The 22,593-nt window shown below is 38.5% G+C and overlaps 2 protein-coding genes and 1 long non-coding RNA gene across 3 annotated transcripts; 1 reads left to right on the top strand and 2 right to left on the bottom strand.

Annotated features, from left to right (window-relative positions):
• Nucleotides 1–10,599: 10,599 nt before the first annotated feature.
• Nucleotides 10,600–12,168, bottom strand: LOC125580102 (golgin subfamily A member 6-like protein 22). Its single transcript, XM_048744077.1, has one exon. The coding sequence runs from the start codon at nucleotides 12,166–12,168 to the stop codon at nucleotides 10,600–10,602; it is 1,569 nt and encodes a 522-aa protein (XP_048600034.1).
• A 1,368-nt stretch (nucleotides 12,169–13,536) lies between these two features.
• Nucleotides 13,537–15,962, top strand: LOC125580400. Its single transcript, XR_007318140.1, has 2 exons — nucleotides 13,537–15,340; nucleotides 15,400–15,962. It is a non-coding gene; the product is annotated as an uncharacterized LOC125580400 (long non-coding RNA).
• LOC106427885 (glutathione S-transferase U8) lies at nucleotides 15,667–17,701 on the bottom strand. The gene is made up of 2 exons (XM_013868603.3): nucleotides 17,300–17,701; nucleotides 15,667–16,906 (listed from the first exon to the last, which is right to left on the bottom strand). Exons 1-2 carry the CDS (start codon nucleotides 17,621–17,623, stop codon nucleotides 16,550–16,552), a joined length of 681 nt encoding a protein of 226 aa, XP_013724057.2. The 5' UTR covers nucleotides 17,624–17,701; the 3' UTR covers nucleotides 15,667–16,549.
• Between the last annotated feature and the right edge of the window lie 4,892 nt (nucleotides 17,702–22,593).

The raw sequence follows: 22,593 nt of genomic DNA, 5'->3' as shown, positions 1-22,593 counted from the left end.
CAAAATTTTGTTCAGACTGCATGAGGGAGTGTCGACAATCAGAGTTTTAGGATTAGGTTTATTTAAATTGTTTATTAATTTAAATTTTGTTCAGACTGCATGAGGGACTGCGCCACGTCGGCATTTTGTAGGTCCCACTTTTAAAAAGTGTTAAAAATGTCAAGTTCATGGCTCGAACCCGAGTTATTGAGATATAAACATCAACATTTATACCACTAAGCTAAATGATACTTTGTACATTGATGATTGAATCTAATATATATTTATGAAGGTCGGCAACCTTTACTTCTTCAGCTTCCTCTGAGGGTCGGGCCTACAAATATATTATGGGTTCATTTTTAAATGAGATTTATCACGTTATATGAAAAAAGTTCAAGTTTGCAACAATTATAGTTTTTCCATATTGTAAACTGTTGTCGTTTAACATGAGTTTTGGTTCTTTTCATCACTATCTCAAACAAGTCTGAGTTACAGAGTTGCGCCGTGTGTCTGTTCGTAATCTATTTTTTCACCGGTGAACTCTTCATGTCCCCATCTTAAATCGCTTGATCATAAATGTTCCTGATTTGTAGCCCCTCTATAACCATATATATATGATTCTTATCTTTGATGAACCCAATCTGCATCTCCACAAAACTTATTGATTCCTCTTAGCTTTAACCATCTTCTAGAAAATGTTTCTCTCTGCCTCTCCAGTTCCTCAAACCGGCGTCCCGGCGTCCATCACTCAACCTTCGAGTTTCTCCCTCTTGGTCATAGTAGCCAGAGCATAGCCTCTGGCTTCCTCCGCTTCTGGGATTCCCTGAACTTCAAGAAAGGCAGGGAGTTTGTGGGAATCACGGTTCTCTTTCTTGATGAAAAGGTAAGTTAATCTTCGATCTATCACACTTATTTAACATAATTGTTTTAATTGATTTCCTGATTCTTTGTTGAATAATATTATTTCAAGATTCTGTGATTCATGGGTTTACTCCCGTCGGACGTGCTAATCATTACATGCCATCTTTGAAAGCAGATTTCGTTGTGAAAGTCGATCGTTTTGAGGTTGCTAGGTGCTCAAGCATGTACAAGATAACTGATCATTTATTCCTCATTTGTTTCATCTCACTAACCATTATTGATGAAGTCATCACGGGTGCTCCTGAGATCAAAAACCTAGAACTCCCAGGTATATTATCATATTGCATATGAGTTTATATTATGTTTCGATATCATAACTGATATTTAAACTCGCAGATGTGGTTGGGCAAATCCGTTCTGTCCAGGGCTCTGACCTCACCAAAGAAACAACTCGAGTTGTTATCTGTCTCCTCATTGATCCGTAAGAAACAATCAACACATGATTCATTTTATATTACTGTCTATATTGTTCTAACATCAATAATCAAAAATATTTCATACTCAAGATTTGTGGTCGTCTATTTATCCTCCTTACTTATCAATCTAATTTTACACAAATCTTTATTTTACACCTTAAAAGAAACCACAATAACCCAAACAATCAAAACACCAAAAACTAGAATCCCAAAAAAGATGAATCATTAATGATCACCTCTCTTTTTGTCTAATCTTACAAATAAACTTCAAAACAAATATACCAAACCAATCAACTCAACTAAAATTCAACGACACATACATTGAGCCAGCTAAACAAATACAAACTACACGGCCAGCTATTTAACAATTTACAAACTTACTTTCGCAGTTGCTTACGAAGAAGACGAAGACGACAACCAAGATCAGTGAAATTACCTAAACAAAAAAAGCAGAGCAAGTTACAAACGCTGATAAATACAACTAACAATGATTTTTGTTTACATATTACCCATCAAATAAAAGAGTAACAAACACAGCCACACCAAGAGATACAAAAGACAATCCCAACAGACACAAAGGCGGCAACAACATCTCCACCTGCTAACTCCTCGTGACTTATGAAAATAGCTTACATGCTCAATGTCAACAGGCCAATGTTATTGTCTTCTTATGAGAAATATATATATTCGTTTAAAACCCATTAAGGCCCAAATACTAATTGTCACTCATTTTATAGTTATTTCTACAAGTCTTCATGTATTTATTTTAAAGATCTGGTAAAAACAACAAGTTTAAATAAAAAAAATATAACCAACATAATAAGAATAAAAAAAAATTATTACTTAATACACACAACTTACACAACTAAACTCAAGAAAAAATATCAAGAATTAAAAGGTACTCACAACAACTTTAATATAATTTATGTAATTTCAAGAGTACAAGTAACAAATTAAAAAAAACAAACAAACAATAAATCTCAGTGACACAACAAGCAACACCACAAACTATATCAATCTTATTACTAACACAGTTTAGTCATTCATGAGTGGAGAACAGTGCATACACAGTTCATCATCACAACTCTAACCCTATAACAACAAAAAAAACTTGAAAAACAATGATCAACCCAAAACCCAAAATTCACAGCTACAGTAACCCTAACAAATATTGAGATAAAACAAAAACTCTGTCCACAACTCCGCGCTTGCGCGGAGGCAATGCCCCTAGTTAAAAGATAATGGTTATGTTATGAATAAAGAGGAAAATAGACTGAAGAATTGATTTTTTTTATTTCTAAAACTAGTTTTTCTTTTATATGCTTTTCAAAACGAAAGCAGAAAATTCATGTCAAAAACTCGATATTCCTTGTATATATGTCCACCGATATATTCAGTGGTAGGCTTTCAAAAATACAAAAAGAATGATAGTAACTAGTGAATTGTTTTTTGAGAGAGTTACACTGAGGGACACAATCTGTCTTTCGTTTACGTAATGAGACACATTCTCTCTTTGATACACTTTCTCATGACAGCTTTCTTTTTGTGGACAGAAATAACCCTACTTTTTGTGTAAGGAGAAATGTGTTTATTTTAAGAAAGCAAACGTAAGTTGAGCAAAATGAAACTAAGTTTGTTTTTAGTTGCAATAAATGATAAAAGTTAAAACGAAAAAGTAGATATATGGGTAAAAGTGAATTTTTTGGGGCGTTGGATCTATTTACATGCACAAGATCTAACAATAGATTTTTCTTTTGTTTTCTAACAAAAATGTATCTGAACAAAATCTAATTGTATAATACGAAAAGAAATACAAACGTTTACAAAATGCAGAAACTATCATCTTATACAAATCTCGTAAATACCCAGAACATGGAAGACAGAGGTGGGATCTTCATTGTTATCCATATCTCATCTGACCATCTTTTATCTGACCATTGCACACTCATGTCCACAGCCAGCACATCCACACAATTGCCGTCCACACCGATCACATCCACACATCCTCTGTCCACAACACTCACATCCGCACCTCACATATCCCCGACAATGACATCAACGACATTAATGAAATAGATACATAATAGCTACTGCTTACAAGAACACATAAGCTGCAACGGATTCTCGGTAGTGGAACGGTGATCGACCAAAGTGTAGTCAATATCTAGAACGGTGATGAAACTCCCATTGTTAGTGGTCGGATTGGGGTCCTCATGTGAGTTCTGGATGGGACTCTCGTGGTTAGTGTGATTGTTGTGGTGGTTGGGTGTGTTGTGGATGATACTCTCGTGGTTAGGGGGAGTGTTGTTGTGTCGGGAGTGTTGTGGTCAAGGCTCTAGTGGTCAGTGAGTGTATGGATGCCGATGTTGGCGACAATTCCAGTGTGATTTTGTAGGCTTTGGTCTGGGTGGAGATTGTGTTGTGTGGCATATTGGCTAATGATAGGGAAGCTTCCAAGTGATTCTTGTTCCTCCGGCTGAAGTGGGACCTGAGAAAGAAAATAAAAAGAGTCGGTGAAAGAGTGTTTTCATGATGAAGCGTTGTGTTAAGTAAGTGTCTAGAGTGCAGTCTCACCGGGATGTAGGGCGCAGTTTCCGTCGGTAAACAACCTTCCATGTTGAAGATTGTCTGGGAAACAACGGTGGCGAGAAAGAACAGTCGGCGGTGGAGAGAAATAGAGTTCGGGAAGATCACGAAAGAGAGATTAGGGAATTAGAGACGATTTCAGATCTAGAAGATTAGGGTTCAATTTATTTTGCCTCTGATGTCGTAGATCAATTTCTAGATCGAGAAGATATCGAGGGAGAAAGGGGCCAACAGTTCACTTTGTGAGTTTTTTGTCGATTTAGGGATTTGAAGAGATAAGATTATTAGGTGATAAAAAAAAGGATAGTTTATTTGTTTAAAAAAGAAGCAAAAAAGCAAATTGGTTATGTCTAGTTAGAAAGACTAACGAAAAGACCATCTCATTAGCTGAAAGTTACTTTGGTAAAATTGCTAGAAAAAGTGTGTCATCTAGAAATATGTCTTTTACGGTAATTGAGAATTCAAATTGTGTCTCGTAAAGTAAAATTTTCTTGTTTTTTTTTTTTTGATAACTCTGGTATCTGGGCAGTCACATTCTCAACTATCCCCCCGAAAGGGGTCCAGCGCCCCAACGGAAGGGATGTTAAATCCGTTATGGCCAAGGCTCGAACCCGGGTGGCGGGCAGTACAGGTGTACCTCCTTTACCACCAAGCTACGAGCGCTTGGTTAAAACTGTATAGGTTGAACTTTTTATAGTGACTGGGTTCACCCCGAAGGGCCACCTCGCTAGAAATCCCCGTAGGGATTTTTTAGCTAACCCAGTACCACCCCGCTGTCCCTGAATATCGAACTGACGACCTCGGGTAGTCGTGTGTGAGAAACATTCAGTACTGCCGCTAGGCCACCTGACGTTCTCGAAAAAACCAACTACTGAATTGTTCATGGAGCCAAATACTTACGAAATGAATTGTCATTTGGATCTACGAACATGGCAACATTTCAGCCTCGTCTTCAGTGGAAATCCAAATTGTTAAGAGTCATAGCTACCAAAGCCAAATAAAATCTCCTCAAAATTTTAAAATAATATTTATGAGGAAACGTAGGTCTTGACTAGCTTTCGGACGCTTATGCAGCTTAGTTTAAGCTGCATCACATAACATGAGGAGAGACATGATCTTTGTTAGTTAAAGGAGTTTCAGAGAACATAATATTAATGGCTTTAAATTTTTAAATACATGAACAAAACGAAAAATTTGAGGACAAAAGTCCAATACAGTGAAACCATCGGAGTTCGAATCCCGGCCACTAAACAATTAACATTTCGGCATCGCCAGGAACATGGGAACGATACGTGATAACACGTGAGTAGTCTGGACCACTTCTGAGGAATCATGATATCTTTGTATAATTTAAAAAAAAAAATGCAATAAAGAGTAGCACGAGGTGTAGGAAAAAAATATTTCACGAGTAGTTTAGTTTGTCTTCTATTAGAAAATAATAACAAGAAGAAAACGAGGAAAATGAGTCAACTAATTAGTCTTCTAATAGACCTGATACAATCTAATTAGTCTTTAATAAATGTATTGTGAGATCACGAGTAAGAAAAAGCTGGATAGATTCGTTAAAGCATAAAACACAAGAGAGAAATTATTGAAGCAAATTAGTTTTTTTTCCCTGATAAATCCTATTGGCTATTTGGTTAGCCAGGAACACATTTAAATGTTATATAATGGATTAGCCCGAAAACGTATTACATTGCATGATCCGAATGTAAATAATTTTTGACTATTGTGAGAGTGAACCGATCGCCAACGATCCACCATATAAACTATTTGGACTGGAGCTTAAGCTCAACTGGCTAATTAGTGATGATTTAGTTTTTAGAGGAAATCGAGCTCAGGACTAACATAGGTAAATTAGTTTATTTAGCATGCTTATGTTTATAATTATAATTTTATTTTTATAAATGTGTTAGCACAATAATGGGATGCTAGTTTTGAGGACGGTGGAAGCTAGATATACTAAAGAATCACGAAGGCTGAGATTGATTGGAAATATTTTCATTTTCTATAAAATTGGTGGTAGTCGTCTATGCCAATTCTACATGACAATTGGCCAATTGGCCATGTCTTGGCTCCATTCTCTCTATTTTTGCAGGCATAAATAAGAGTTATATAAATAAACTAATATGGTTCATTTATCCATCCTTGTTTTTAAAAAAATTTCCAATAATGTAAAAAGGCTAATTTAAAGAAAAAAAATAACTAACAACCTAAAAATATACTTCTCTGTTTCTAAATATAAGATGTTTTGGTAAAAACACACATATTAAGAAAATCATTGTTTTATCTATAAAGTATCATTAAAACTATAAATTAATGTTATTCAACCAATTACAAAACAGATTATCAAATATGATTGGTTGCACAATTTTTAATAAAGTAAAAAGTTGCATAGAAAAATGAAAACATCTTATATATTTTAACATCAAAATTCTTTAAAACATCCTTCATTTTTTTATTTATTTATTATTTTTTTTTGTCGGCTATCCATGAGTGCTAGATCAAATGGTGGCAGACGAGCCGATTCTCCGGGGAGTCTCTCCGTTTGTCCGGGTCTGATCTATATGGAGAAAGATGTATCCTCTGTTTCGTGCTTCTTTTGCGAGCGCATCTGCTCGGCCATTTCTACGCCGAGGAATATGAGATAAACTCACTTCCTCGAATCCTTCGTGTAGCTTCTGGAGCTCCTCCATCTCTGCCGCAAAGGTTGGCCACTCCATCGGATTAGTAATCATGTCTACTAGATCCGAACAATCCGTCTCAAAGCGGATCGAAAGTATACTCATATCCCTCATACATGAGGTCGCCCATAGTAAACCTTCCATCTCAGCATGCAAAGCTGAGAGCTTCCTGTTGCACGCCCGTAAACCAAAGAGTTCAGAGCCCATTTGATCCTTCAGAGTCCACCCTAAGCCACTTACACTGCCATTATTGATCCATGACGCATCAATTTGACAGGTAGGGATTCGAGGTATCCAAGGGGGTTCTGACTCGATCACCGTAGTATGGGACTCGTCCTGCACCTCATCAGCTTCCTCCTTTTCGTTAGCCTTCTTCCAACATTCCGCCTCAAGAGACGCATGTTGAAGAGTATCCATCGGGGATACGACTTTCCCATTAAAGAGTTTGTCGTTCCTTGCCTTCCAAATGTACCAACAGATCCATGGGAAGGTGTCGAATTGTGGTCTCAAAGGAGCCACTTCTTTTCTTTTCCAAAATAGGAAATTCATGTTTTGGTATAAAGATGTGCTCGGGAAGTAACCCGGAAGGGACGGATAGTCCGATAAAGCCCAAACCTGCAGGGCAGGAGGACATTCAAAAACTAGATGATTGATCGACTCCACTGGGTCAGCACATCTAGGACAACTCCTATCGGTGCCCAGGTGTCTGTATGTAAGTCTTTCTGCCGTTGCCACGCAACCCGATAAAGCCTGCCATAAGAAATGCTTCATCTTACTCGGGGCTTTTATCCTCCAGACATGACTCTTAAGGCTCGTGATGCTGGGTTCCATGACCCATTCTTTTCTAAGGCTCAGCTTAGTTGATTGGAGTAGGTCGTAACCGGTTTTAACTGAATAAACTCCTGATTTTGTATGATTCCAAACATATCCATCCGGTACAAGGGAGCGAGATGGTTTTAATCCAAGAATCAGTGGGATGTCATCTGGATGAAAGAATTCTCTCAGAAGCTGAATGTCCTACTCCTTATCATCATCCCTAATAAAGGAACGAACAAGAAGTTGGGGTAGTCTGTAGAAAATATGGTTAGCAGGTCTGGGGGGTCTAGCCACAGAGTCTGGAACCCATGCCTCACTCCAAACCCTTGTGTCTCGACCTGTACCAATCGTTTTTCGCAATCCTGAGATGAGTCAGGGTTTAGCTGCATTGATACCGCGCCACCCATATGATGGTGAGTATATGCGTCGCTCTTCTACCGGGGAGGTATTATTGTAATACCTTCCTTTTAAAACTCGTGCCAATAAGGAATCTGGATATTGAATTAATCTCCATAATTGTTTTGCAAGAAGCGCTATATTGAAGTCATGAAGATCTCGAAAACCTAGTCCCCCCAAATCTTTGGGGGTACATATCTCGTCCCATGCAATCCAATGCAAACCTCTGCTGTTTTGTTTTGAGCTCCACCAAAAGTTTGAGGTCGTACTCCTTAATTTATCAGTGATACCTTGTGGGAGTAAGTAGCTCGACATCACAAAAGTCGGGACAGCTTGTCCCACGGATTTGATTTGGACCTCTTTCCCTCCTTTGGAGAGGAGTCTAGATAACCAAGTATTGACTCGTCCATATAGTCGATCTTGTACAAAAGAGAAAACTTTCATCTTTGAGCCACATATTTGTTCAGGTAAACCAAGGTACATCCCCATGCCTCCTTCTGAAGAAAATCCAAGGACTTCTTTTATATCCCATTTCAGAGACAAATCCACTCGGTTACCAAAGAACATCGAAGATTTCGATGCATTTAGTTGTTGTCCTGATGCCTTTCCATATATTTTTAGAATGTCCATGATCTCCTTGCATTGGCGTACTTCCGCCTTACAAAAGAAAAGACTGTCATCCGCGAATAAGAGGTGGGAGATCCTCGAGCTCGCCCTCGCAACCCGAAGTCCATCAATTTTATTTTCCGCCTCTGCTCCCTTTAAAAGCAAGATCAAATCCTCAGTGCACATGATGAACAAAAAGGGGGAGAGGAGATCTCCTTGCCTCAAACCTCTCCTTGGTAGGATATGTCCTCTTGGTTGTCCATTAACTAGAACTTGATATGTGACCGACGTGACACAACACATAATAAGGTCAACCAGTCTTTCATCAAAGCCCATCTTCAACATCAGGGCTGCTAGGAAGCTCCATTCCACTCTATCATACGCTTTACTCATGTCTGTTTTGATGGCCATAAACTCCTCCCTACATCTTTGGTTCGTCCGTAAGGCGTGAAAGTTTTCTTGCGCGATCAAGATATTATCAGTAATCAAACGTTTTGCCACAAAGGCAGATTGGGTCTCTGAGATCAAGTGTGGGATCACCCTCTTCAGTCTCTTGCATAGTAGCTTAGAGATAATCTTATAGCTCACGTTGCAGAGACTGATCGGTCTGAACTCATACATCTCTCTCGAGGTTTCTTCGTCTTGGGGATGAGGCAGATATTTGTTTGATTCAAAAGTGGGTCAAAACTGCATGTCGCAAAAAAATCTTGTATAAGTCTGATGATATCTTGACGCATCTCACTCCAAAATTTCTGAAACAATTTACTAGTCATGTCATCCGGTCCGGGTGCTTTTTCTGGGTTAATGTCGAAAAGAGCTCACCTGATCTCATGTTCCGTCGGTTCTCCCAAGAGTAACCTATTATCGGCGTGGGACACCTTTTCAGTAATAAAGCGAAGAGATGCATCTAACTCTGTCGGCGAGGAGGTAGAGAAAAGGTCTCGAAAGTATTGAACAGCTACGTTCTCTACCTCGATCTCACTCTCTACCAGCCGCCCATGTTTGTCTTTTATACTGATTATCTTGTTCTTGGCTCTCCTTTGTTTTGTAATGGCATGATGGAATTTTGTGTTCCTGTCTCCGTGTTTGTGCCACTGGTCCCTGCTTTTTTTCCCAGAACATGTTTTCCTCTCGAAAGGCCAAAATCAATTGTTTCCTCAAGTCCTCCACTTCTTCCGTAGTCGAGTTTTCGTCATCTTGTGCTTGATCTATCTTCTGTTTTAATTCTTTTATTAGTATGTCAGAGTTTGTTGGATTTTGCTTCTTCCAAGAGCTAATCTTATTTCGGCATGAGGTAACTTTTTGGTGAAAATTCCTAACTGGAATTTCATCAAATTGTCCCCATCCTGAGACCACTGCCTCCTTGAAACCTGGTTTTCCTATCCATCTTTTGTCAAATCTGAAGGTCTTGTTTTTTTTCGTCGATTATTGGATTGGATGCGCGCTAGGACCGGCCTATGGTCTGAGCCCCAAAGTTGTAAAAATTATACAACAAAATGGGTAAATAAGGCGTGCCATTCTTCACTCGCCACTGCTCTATCTAATTTGCATTTAACTTTCCCGGATCGCCTTTTTCCCACCCACGAGAATGAGTTTCCTTTATATGGGAAGTCGAGCATTCCACAATTTTCTAACATGGTACGGAAGGGGATAAAAGAGCTCTCAAAATGACGTCTTCCTCCCCTCTTTTCATGGTTTCCCGTAATCTCATTGAAATCTCCAATCATAAACCACGCTCCTCCACGGTTGGTACTCATGCGTGACAATCGTTCCCAAACTAAGTCCCGATGTCCAACAACAGGGTCGCCATACACAAAGGTCATAAAGATAGAGTGTCCTTCAAGTCTAGTTTCAATATCAATCATATGTGCGTCCGTATACAAAATAGTAACCGAGGGATCATCCATATAGAAAAGTGCAAGTCCACCACTTCTACCAACCGGATCAACGGTACATACATGATCATATCCAAAAGAAACTTGCACATCTTGCAAAAAACTCCGATTGTTCTTAGTCTCTGAAAGAAATAAAAACTTAGGTAAGAAACAATGAAACAACTCATGTAGATGCTCCTTGGTCAAGTCGGCTCCCGCCCCTTGACAATTCCAAGCGATTGTGTTCATCCCAGGATTTTCGGTGGTTTATTATTTCCCACCTTAGCTGATTTTTTGTTGTTCTTTATGGCTGTCTCACTGTCACTTGGAGAGGGGGCATTGCTGCAGATTCGGCCCAATCCTAGAAACTCTTGCCTTTCCAGAAGCCCGACCCATTAGGTTCCTCTGTCTCAGAGAGACACCGGTTGCAATTGGGCTTGGGGAGCTCCGTTTCTTCTTTGCCGGCGATGGACGCGATTTTGAAGATGGGGTTAGAGCAGGACGAGATTCAGTTGTTTGATCAAACGGGGCCAGAGGACTTGGTCTCGCAGAGAGTTTCTTGCCTATCTCTGACTCAGAAGGAGCCGTGTTTATCTGCTTCGATTCCTCTTGAGCCGGCGCGATCACAGCCTCTACTTGTTCCAGATCCTCCGTCAATAAGTCGTCTTCCTCCATCAGATCGTCTTCCTCTAACAGGTCATCGTCATCGTAGTTAGCCTCATCCACCATCCAGTCTTCTTCCTCTAGGATTTTTTCTGCATCAGGGTCCTCTACATTCTCCCTCGTCTCCTCTACATTCTCCCTCGTCTCCTCTGCATGCAAGGCAGGTTGTTTAACAGTCTCCCGATCCACCGACTCTTCCTCCTCATCTAGAGTCTGTTCATACCAACTCTTTTCTTTTTCCTTTGAAGGTTGGAACTTCAGTGGACCGACTTGCAGATTACTTGAAGACCGAGGCCTTTCTTCATCAAATTTTAAACTCTTCTTTGCAGAGCTTCCCTCATCAGATACATTCTCCGAATCAGCCACTTTTCCTTTCAGCTTTTGATCCTCAATAGATTTTGATCGTAGATTAAGCTTAAAAGGCCGTTCCCGAACGTGTTTAGGAGACAAGTTTGTACTGATTCTCTCCTTTAAGGATTTGTCAGTCACTGGCTGAGGCAGGGCAAGGGAGCGAGCAGGTTGTTTCGCATGAGATGCTGTAGGGAGTTGATCTTCCTCCGAGTTTCTTCTTGAGGGTAGGTGCTTGCTCGATTCTTTCCTTTCCTCTTCCCTTTTTTTACTTGAAGCAAAAGATTCATCATATCTTCTCTTGTTGTAAGTTTCTTTTTGGTGTGGCAGTTTCTCTTGTTCACGAGGAGCTAGGCGGTGGTCTCGGCGGTAGTCTTCTCTAGGAGCATAACGGGAGTCAATGCGTTTCCAAACGCTGTCCCTGTTGTCTCGTTGAGGATGATCTCCCTGTCGCCTTTCCTGTGGCAATGGAGCCTTTGTGACAGGTGCGGTTGCTCTCCTTGAATTCTCTCCATTTCTGTTGACTTCCATTCTAGGAAAGGGGACTTGGTCTCTTGATAGGTCTTTCTCTTTTGCTAACTGTTCTCTTTGTTTATCAGTTAGTTGAGGGCAAGTATCGATTTCATGGGATATGAGACGACAGTGGTGGCACCAACGATGGAGGTTTGAGTATTCGAGAGTTACAGGGACGATCTCACCCAAAGGTAGTTGCGCACGGAGCTTGAATTTTAAGGGACGCTCTGAATCCAGCTCCAATTCAAATTTTACCGCCTTTTCTTCCACTTTTCCAACTAGCCCGAGTCCCTTCCCAAGGGCCTTGAAGATTGGCTCAAGCCAGAAGTGTGTCGGAATTCCAGTAGCACTGACCCAGAAAGTCATCTTGTGAGGAAACGAGTCACCTACGTGTGGAGTCCAACGTTCCAGAGCAAAAGACCATTTGTTGAAATGGCAGGGTCGTTTACTGAGCACCTTCTGTAGGCCAGCCTCCGACTCAAAATCAAATTGAAATCTGTGATTCCCAAGGTCCACACTAGCTCTGCCTTCAACATCCCATATGTTGGGTCTAGGCAGGAGGGCAATGAGGGCTTCCACACTCCTTCTCTCTTTGTTGAAAAGCCTACCCACTAAGCTAAGTTGAAAGCGAGCAATGAGCTCAGAGTTGTCAACGTCAGGGAGGATAACCAGGTCATCATCTTCCTCTTATAGTTGGAGCGTGTTGTTCAAGCTGAGAGAGTTACTAGGGTTTGCCATCTTCAAAATTACCAAGAGACGTTTTGAGGTCTGGGGTAACACTGAGCTTGATGGAAGTAGTTCTTTGAAGCAGCTTATAGTGAGGAGAAAAAAAGTCGGTTGGGGGTCTGTAGATACCCCGGGCAGACCGTCTTTTGTAGGAGCTGGGACCTAGCAAAGGAGAAATATAGGAGGTACCAGTATAGAGAGGAACAACTTTGAATAAAAACTCGTCAGAACCGAGCTAAACGCAACGGTCTGAGGAGATTATCAAGTTGAACTGAGGTGAGATGTTGGAAGCCATGCTCTGGTTAGATCTTTTCCTTAGATTGTTGGAGGATTTCATGGCTTGAAACATCTAAAGTGGATTATAGGAGGTGATTCATCGGTAGGAATTGAAGATAAAATTCTGAAATTGTAGAAACCATCGTCGGAGGAAAGTAGATCTCATTTTTTTATATTTAAAAAGGTCGTATTAACAATGGCATTTAAATTTTAATAAAAATTGTGGGCTGGGCTGGGTCATTTGTAAAGTTTTTTCTCTTCTTAATAGGAAAACCCTTTTGACAAATATAAGCCCATGAAGTGGTGAGTATATTTCTGATGTTTGTGTTTTTGAGTGTATGTTTGGGTAATGCTTACCAACCGGATGAATTTTTTTTTTTTTTTTTTGTGAAACACCAACCGGGTGAATACAATTTTTTTTTTTGAAACTGAGGTGAATACAATCTTCTTACTCTACTAAAATTGCTTCGGCTAAACATGTCACTACAAGAAAACACGCCGATTGCAAGGGAAATTTGCGAGCGAAAATTTTCCTTGCAAATTTGCGACAGATTTGCAACGGAATTGCAAGAAAAATTGTTATCCTCGCAAATCTCTCGCAAATTTGCGAGGAAATTTTTCCTCGCAAATTTGCGAGAGATTTGCGATGGAAGTTACAGCGTCCTCGCAAATCCTCGCAAATTTGCAATGAAACATTTCTCTCGCAAATTTGCAAGGGATTTGTAAGAATTTTGTATGTCTATCTTGTTTCCTCACAGCTCCCTTGCAAATTTGCAATAGATTTGCAAAGAACTTGCATGGTATGTACATTTTATCATTTTTCTCCCAAAATCAAATAAAGTTAATAAAAAATTATTAATTAAAATATTTAGTGTTTAACAAGTACATCGATGAATATTTTTGGAAATTTAATCAATATCAGTCAACTAAATATTTACGGGATAAATATTTTCTGACACTTAAAACTAATATTACAAAGTACTAAACATCAAAACTCTATAATTTATACAATAAATACACGTCAAAGAAGTTTCCAAAAAAAAATTGAAACAAAATTTCACGTCAATTGTTTTTTCGAACAACAAATACAAAATACATATTAGTCCAGAAAAAATATACCAATACCCCAAACGAAACCCTAAACTCATTGACTTATGAATTTGCAAGGAATTTGCGAGGGATCCCTCGTAATTTCATTGCAAATCTCAAATTTGCGATGAATTTGCAAGGGAATCCTCGCAATTCCCTTGCAAATTCATTTTTTCCCCAATTACTCAAAATTTAAATAAAATCTAATTTTTATAATATATATATATATATATATATATATATAAAATATCTCAAACTATATACCAAATTTAAAATTTTACATTATACATTTCAAAAATAAATAAAAAACACTAAACAACACAAAAACAAAATCACTAATCTTAACTCAAACACTATATCTTAAACCCTAAAATCTATGTATAAACTCTATACCCCAAATCACTAATCTAGACACTAAATCATTTATAATGTTTAAAATGTACATCGAAAAATATTTTCCGAAATTTGATTAACTATTGTTATGAACTTAAGTCTCAAGCCTTGATTTCTTAAAACCCTTTATCATAAATACAAATTACATATACACTAAACTTAAATTAAATCTAAATTTCATACCCTCAAACCTTATACTCCATATACACTAAACTTAAAATTAATCTTACACACAAAATTTACAACTCTAATATTTTCAGACTCCAATATCTAATCCTAAATTTAACTAAAAATGAAAATGAAATAAATTTCGAAATTAAAATTTAAACTTTAAACACTATACTCAAAATCTTTAACTTGTACATAAAACTCTAAAATATCACTCTTACTTCTAATTTTAACAATAAACCCTATATCATAAACACCAAACCTTTCATTTAAAAAAGCGTAATATCAAATTTAAATTATATCCATAAAATCAAAACATAAAATGAACTATACACGTCCATACGTTGAAAAAAAGAAAAGAAAAATAAATATCTTTGCTAGTATTTTATTGGCTGAAAAGAAAGGTGTATGGATTGAAAATCTGAACCCTTGATAACAAGAAATCAATGGTCAAGATTGCTTAGACTTGTGTTTCTTCTTTCTGTCGACACATTTCAACTTCTCCATTATTCTTCTTTTCGAAAATCTCATCTCCTTCTCCTCTCTCTCTGTCAAATCTCCTCTCTTCTTCCTCCTAACCGACTAAACTCACTCTTCTCTATTTAATTTTTATCAACTATTCTTCTTTCTTCATCTTGTCTGTTCCTCTTTTCTTCTTCTAATCATCCTAAGTTCACGAAGCATCGTCATTGAAGCGTCGTCGTGTTCTCACCGGAGAAGGTACAAAGCTCCTCCTCTATCAGCAAGAAACGAGTTCTACAGCCTTAACTTTCAAGGATCTAGTAGATGAGGACTGGATCTGGCGGAGAGAGTGTGACAACAGAGAAGAAGAAAAGCTGGAGACATATAAAGGCGGCACGCTCGCCATCCCACCACCAACACCATGGTTCGACCTCTCTCTGTCTCTCTATTCTCTCTGTTTTGAACTGATTTTGTTTGTTTTAGGGTTGGAGGAAGCAAGGCGAGGTGGAGCAGCGGCAGTGGCAAGGCGGAAGACAGATGAGCTTGCATGTAGCAGCGCCAGTGGCATGGCTGACGGAGGAGGCAGAGCGGAGGGGCAGAGCAGAGGAGGCAGACGCGGTGGTGCAGGCCGGTGGTGGCGGCTAGGGTTAATTTTTTTTAGATCTAGGTTTTGTTGTGTTAACCGGTTAACCACTAACCATTTACGATTTGGGACAAAAATTAATACTAATAAGTATAACATTTTTAATGAGTTAATAATAATATTATTTTAATTTAATTTTTTTTAATTTTTTTTTTCATACGTAGTCGCAAAATCAGTCACTAATCTGGAAGGTGGATGCGATGGCCGGAAGTAGAAGCATCGGTGGTGGCTGAAGCGTTGAGAGTGCGGTGGACAAAGACGACTGGAGGAGAACGACAGCGGCGGCTTAGATTTAGGTTTCTTGTATTTTGTTTGTATTTATGTTTATATATTTACATATTTGTTTTTATTAATTATATCAAATTGTTTTTTTTAACCATCGGAATAGATACATTTTCCTTTAGTGTACCGGTTTCAATATATATATATATATATATATTTATTTATTTATTTATATTTTTTATTTCTTATTTTTAGTTTTTTTTTTAATATACTTGAAAAAATTTGCAAGGGAAAGTTTTTGTTGCAAATCTATTGCAATTTTGCGAGGGTATTTAGTTGCTTGCAAATTTGCGAGGAAAAATATTCTCTTGCAAATTTGCGACGGAAATCATTTTCTCGCAGATTTTCAAGGATATTGCGACCGTTTTTTATTTGCGACGAGCGATTTGCAACGGAATGTGTTCCCTTGCAGTAATTTCGCAAATGACGATTTGCAACGGAATTGCGATGCTTATTTCCCTTGCAACACACTTGTTTTAGTGTGTTTCCACTAAATCTTCAATAAATTGTCCAACTTCATATTTTGTTTGAATGTTCCTTCTAGAGACTATAACCATTATAGAAAGTTGGGAAAGTTTAACAAATAATACACGTAATAAAAACAAAGACAACATACAAACAGCTTCTTTTTTTTTGTGTGCAAACAAACAGCAGACTTTCTAGATATAACATACATACTTTTCATAAAGTAAGAGAGTCTTTGTCTTATTACGCTTCATTGGATGCGTTATTTCCAAATTGGGCTTTGAAAAGAGCCATGAGCTTCTCCTTAGGCGGCAAGACTTCCTTAATAATATTATTCCGAACGAAATTCTGCGACCAACGTTGAAGTTTTGGAAACCTCTCTGCGGTCATGATCATCACACCTGAAGCTTCTTGCGCAATTCCAAACCAATATGCTATGAAATCAGCTGCTATATCAACAAGACCAATTGTCTCTCCTCCGAAAAATTGTTTATCTCCAAGCTCTTCTTCGAGGTATTTCAAACCGTCATAGGCTTCTTCTACCATCTTCTCTCTTTCGCTTTCAGGTCCCCAACAAGCCTTCCACAATGTTGACATTACCTAAAACATACAGAACAATATTGGTGTTTGCTTGTAAGTTGTAACTAGACGATAAATCCAAGCAGTTTTTTGCATAACTATTCTCTAATTTGTAAATAAATTTAACAACACTCTCCTAAGAAAAAAGCTATGTGATGTAATCAAAATTGTATCAAATTAACGCTTTTCAAACATGCATATTTGGTGATAAATGTGTGTTTTGATAACATGTGATATTACAAAAATGCAATGTTCAAAAAAGCGGTAGACACGGTAATTAATAAGACGCTATATAAACAGCTTTAAAAAAAAATGTTTTCCGAAAATCGCTTCGATTATGATCAATTTGCGGTTTAGGTGGACAAAAATGAATGTTTTCACTATAAAATTCCATATATATCAACATGTGTGTACCTTATCATCCGCATACTTAGCCCAAAAACGGGCCATAGAGCGTTCATAAGGATCGTGAGGCAACATAGGGTAACTTGTCGTCCAAGTATCTTCAATGTATTCGACAATAACCAGAGACTCAGCTATCGATTTGCCTTGGTGGACGAGGACAGGCACTTTCTTGTGTATAGGGTTTAATTTGAGAAGCCTAGGGCTCTTCTGAACATAAACATCTTCTTCGATGTATTCATACGGTATGCCCTTAAGTTTCAGGACCATTTCTACTCTTTTGCTGAAAGGACTTCCCCATAACCCCAAAACCTGTACTTGTTCTTCTTGGTTCATCTTTCCCGCTTAGAAACAAATAATTTGGTTTGGTTTTCTTCTTTGTGTGTGTCTGTGTCTTGAGAAATGGTGGTGAGTAGCTATTTATAGCAATTTAGGATTTGGTTAAATGAAGGATAAATGAATTATTGCTAACGATGATGCCAACAAAATGCTTGTTGGCTAAGATTTTGACTTTCATGTAGGGTAGTGGTTGAGCATGTATTGTATGTATTGTGATTTAACTACTACATATAGTTGTTTAAAATGTCACACAATTTAAAGTGCTAGTACATAACGTTTTATTGTACATTTTTGTCATCCTGAACTCACTACAAGAAAACAGCGATATTCTGACGGACATTCCGACGGAAAATGAAATCTTCGGAATATCCCGAGGAATTTCCGAGGAAATTCCGAGGAAACACAAAATTTGGTTTCCTCGGAATTTCCTCGGAATATACCGACGGAATTCCGAGGAAATATCAATCCGTCGGAATATTCCGAGGAAATTCCGAGGAAATTCCGAGGAAATATATGTTCCTCGGAAAAAACCGATGAATTCAGAGGAAATATTATAGCCGTTGGAGAGCCGTTGGTGGATTTTACAAAATTCCGAGGAAATTCCGACGAACTAGCCGTTGGCGTCGGAATTCCGTCGAAATTTCCTCGGTCTGTCGGCAGGATTTAAACTATAAATACAAGCACTCCTCTTCCTCTTCATTCACTCCATATCTTCATCCTCCCTCTTACTCTATTTACACATGAATTTGATTCATAAAAAATATGTCTTCTTCAAATTATTTTCGTTCTTGGATCGATCGACCTCATTTGGATCCGAACACGAGATTGCTTACGGAAGAATATACCAACGAGGTATAACCGAATTCATGGGGTTAGTTCACCAACAACCGGAAGCAAAACAGGTATGTTAAGATGTCTTTGCTCTAATTGTAAAAATAGAAAGATTATTAAAGAGTGGGATGTTTGGACTCATCTATATTTGAGTGGGTTTACACGAAGTTACAAAATTTGGTATCATCATGGGGAAACTGATTATGAACATGGTAGTACTAGCGAACCTCAGCCAGCGGTTAGATTTGAAGAACCAATTAGAACGGATGTAGATTATGGTGTAGGTACTGAGCAGATGGTAAATGATCATTTTAGAGGGGAAGATTTACCCAATGCACAAGCTAGGAGATTTTATGGTATGTTGGATGCTGGAAAGCAACCATTGTACGAAGGTTGCAGAGATGGTCATTCAGCTTTATCATCTGCTACAAGATTGATGGGCATTAAAACAGATTATAATTTGGCTGAAGACTGTGTGGATGCGATTGCTGATTTTGTAAAAGGTATTCTACCCAAGGATAATGTAGCTCCTGGTTCATACTACGAGGTTCAGAAACTCGTAGCTGTTCTTGGTTTATCGTATCAGGTAATAGATGTATGCAGCGACAACTGCATGATTTATTGGAGGGCGGATGAACAGCGTGTTACATGCAAATTTTGTGGAAAGCCTCGTTATAAAAATACAAGTGGAAGAGTTCCAGTGCCATATAAAAGGATGTGATATTTACCTTTGACGGAAAGGTTGCAGAGGTTGTATCTGTCTGAACGCACAGCGCAACCAATGAGATGGCATGCGGAGCACTCAACAGATGGTGAGATCAGACATCCTTCAGATGCAAAAGCGTGGAAGCATTTCCAATCAAAGTATCCCGACTTTGCGTATGAGAGAAGAAATGTCTACCTTGGATTATGTACTGATGGTTTCAGTCCGTTTGGCAAGAGTGGAAGACAGTATTCTCTATGGCCCGTCATTCTTACACCATACAACCTACCCCCAAACTTGTGCTTGCGACGAGAGTTTTTGTTTCTCTTGATTCTCGTTCCCGGACCAGAGCATCATAAGAGATCACTTGATGTGTTTCTTCAGCCACTAATATATGAGTTGCAACAACTATGGGCTCAAGGTGCTGAAACATACGATGTTTCGTGTAAAGAAAACTTTCAAATGCGGGCAGTACTAATGTGGACAATAAGTGATTTTCCAGTATATGCTATGTTGTCTGGATGGACAACGCATGGAAGGCTATCATGTCCATATTGTCAAGATAACACTGATGCTTTCCAACTAAAACACGGAAAGAAAACGTGTTGGTTTGACTGTCACAGGAGATTCCTACCACCTGATCATCCATATCGTAGGAGTAGGAATTTGTTTACGAAGAACAAGAGGGTGTTTGACATTCCACCTCCGGAAATTTGTGGGAAAGATTTGAAGATACAACTAAGAGATTTTGGTGCAGAAAGGACGCCAGACGTCGGTGGACATGAGCGTTTTCCGGTAGATGCTGTTGGAGAACAACATAACTGGCACAAAAAAGTATTTTCTGGGATCTGCCATACTGGGAGGATCATCTGCTAAGGCATAATTTAGATGTCATGCATATTGAGAAGAACCTTTTTGAAAATCTCATGAACACGATCCTTAATGTTCAAGGTAAAACAAAGGATAATTTGAAGTCAAGACTGAATTTAGTCGATATATGTGCTCGTTCAAAACTTCATGTTGATGAGAATGGTAGGGCTCCTTTTCCCATATACCGACTTGATGCAGAGGGAAAACATGTGTTCTTTGATTGGATTTCAAACGATGTGGAATTTCCAGACGGTTACGCATCAAATTTGCGTAACTGTATCGACAGAAAGGAAGGAAAGTTTACTGCCTTGAAAAGCCACGATTGCCATGTAATGATGCAGCGCCTCCTTCCGTTCGCCTTCAAGGAACTATTAGCACGAAATGTTCATGAAGCAATTGCAGGGCTAAGTGGTTTCTTCCGCGATTTATGCACGAGATCAGTGACTCTTGAATGTATTGAAAATTTGAAGACTAACATAGCCGTGATTCAGTGCAACCTTGAGAAGATATTTCCTCCCTCATTTTTTGATGTTATGGAGCATCTTGTTATTCACCTGGCAAGAGAATTGGAACTTGGTGGTCCTGTGCAGTATAGATGGATGTATCAGTATGAGCGGTATATGTTCCATTTGAAGAAGATGGTGAAAAATTTAAGTAGGGTGGAAGGTTCTATAGTCGCACAGATGATCAATGAAGAAACTTCAAACTTTGCCGAGTACTACTTTCCAGCAGAAGTTCAGACCAAAAACAGAAGACCTGCTCGGCATGATGATAGAGGCGAACGGGCAACATATCATGTTACGGTTCCAGACATTTTCACAGACGTTGGACGACTTAGCGGAAAACCAAAGGACCGTCGACTTACTGAGCAGGAGCGCAGTCATTTGCAAACATATTTGCTCACCAACTGCGAAGACGTTCTTCAATATGAGAGGTAAATAAATTAGCTTACAAATTTTTATTTTAACAAGTTGAAATTTAAATCTTAATTAATTACATTATTGTCATCATATACAGGATTTTCATGACAGAAAAGCGGTTCGAGTATAGATACGCCACAGAGGACGAACTAGAAGAAATGAAGCAGAGAGAATTTACTGGATGGATGTTTACTTATGTGAGTGCTTTAAACAAATTAAAATATATTTTATCACATATTTATACTAATTCACATTTATTGATATAACATATATATATGTGCTATTAATAGGTGTCTGCTGGTTTGGCCAGAGGTGAAACATTTGACGATTGGATACGTGAGATGGTCGTTGGACCAAACTTTGTTGTGAAGTCATATCCGAGATTTTGTACTCGAGAATATGCATTCACATGCCGATCAGGTAATTAAATGTTAATTATTCAGAATAATTCATCATCATGTGTATTAATTTATAATTTTACTAATAATTTTCTAAATGTTACAGGTTTGTTATATCAAGTACCCCCGGGTAAGGAACAGAGATGATCCATGGGTTACTGTTACACGACTCAACCCGAGAGACCGAGTTCAGGGAAGTTCTGAGCTGGAAGACCCACTACAACCAAGCACATCCGGCAACTTAAGTGCAGCATAAGATTTAGCTGGAGTTGGCCTAATAGTCGATTTAACCGACTTCAGAGAGGAAGCCGTCGTTCACGTAGAGGATGAACCAGTGATTGGAGAGTTTCACCAAGATCCAGATTCAGATTCATCTAGTGATGATGACTCGGAAACAGACTACCATTGATTTTTTTTTTTTTTTTAAGAAATACCGAGGAAATTCCGAGGAACACTTCCTCTTTCCTTAGAAAAGCCTCGGAATTTTCCGAGGAAATTCCGAGGAACACTTGATATTCTCGATCGATCGATTGGATAATCTAATCAATCGATCACATTGTTACGCTTTGGTCTATCTTAGTGATCGATCGATGCGTTTTCGGACATATATCCATCGATCGATCCGTTTATAAAAAAACTTACGAGATTTTCCGAGGAAATTCCGAGGAACACTTGATATTCTTGATCGATCGGTGGGATAATCTTATCGATCGATCACATTGTTACGCTTTGGTCCATCTTAGTGATCGATCGATGCGTTTTTGGATATATATACATCGATCGATCCGTTTATAAAAAAACGTACGAGATTTTGTTCTCGATCGATCACATTGTTACCCCAAACCTTGTTTCCTCGGAAAAGCCTCGGAATATTCCTAGGAAATTCCGAGGAACACCTGATATACTCTATCGATCGATGATGTTTTGTACATATATACATCGATCGATCCGTTTTAAAAAAAAAAATTAAAGTATTGAAACCCCAAACACTAGTTCCTCGGAATTTCCTCGGAATATTTCGACGGAATTCCGAGGAAGAAAAGGGTTTCCTCGGAATTCCCTCGGAATATTCCGAGGCTTTTCCTAGGAAATAGGGTTTTTAAACCGAAAACAACGCTTTGCGGTTTGAATAACACCTATATAACCCTTATTAAGTGTCTTACGTTCATTATGAAGTCAAAATTTGTTCCTTACCGTATAATTAACACTTTTCCTATTGTATGAACGAAATCCCACAACATAAGA

The sequence above is a fragment of the Brassica napus genome, chromosome C1, assembly GCF_020379485.1.
Source record: "Brassica napus cultivar Da-Ae chromosome C1, Da-Ae, whole genome shotgun sequence".
Taxonomy (NCBI): Eukaryota; Viridiplantae; Streptophyta; class Magnoliopsida; order Brassicales; family Brassicaceae; genus Brassica; species Brassica napus.
Note: the sequence above shows the minus strand (reverse complement) of the source record. Positions and strands in the feature narration are given on the sequence as shown.

Bases quoted from the DNA above. Each gene is read 5' to 3' on its own strand.
- LOC106427885 (XM_013868603.3), bottom strand. From the start codon at position 17,623: ATGAACCAAGAAGAACAAGTACAGGTTTTGGGGTTATGGGGAAGTCCT. The intron at 16,907-17,299 runs GTACACACATGT...TGTATGTTTTAG, and splicing joins CTAAGTATGCGGATGATAAG to GTAATGTCAACATTGTGGAA.
- LOC125580102 (XM_048744077.1), bottom strand. From the start codon at position 12,168: ATGACTTTCTGGGTCAGTGCTACTGGAATTCCGACACACTTCTGGCTT.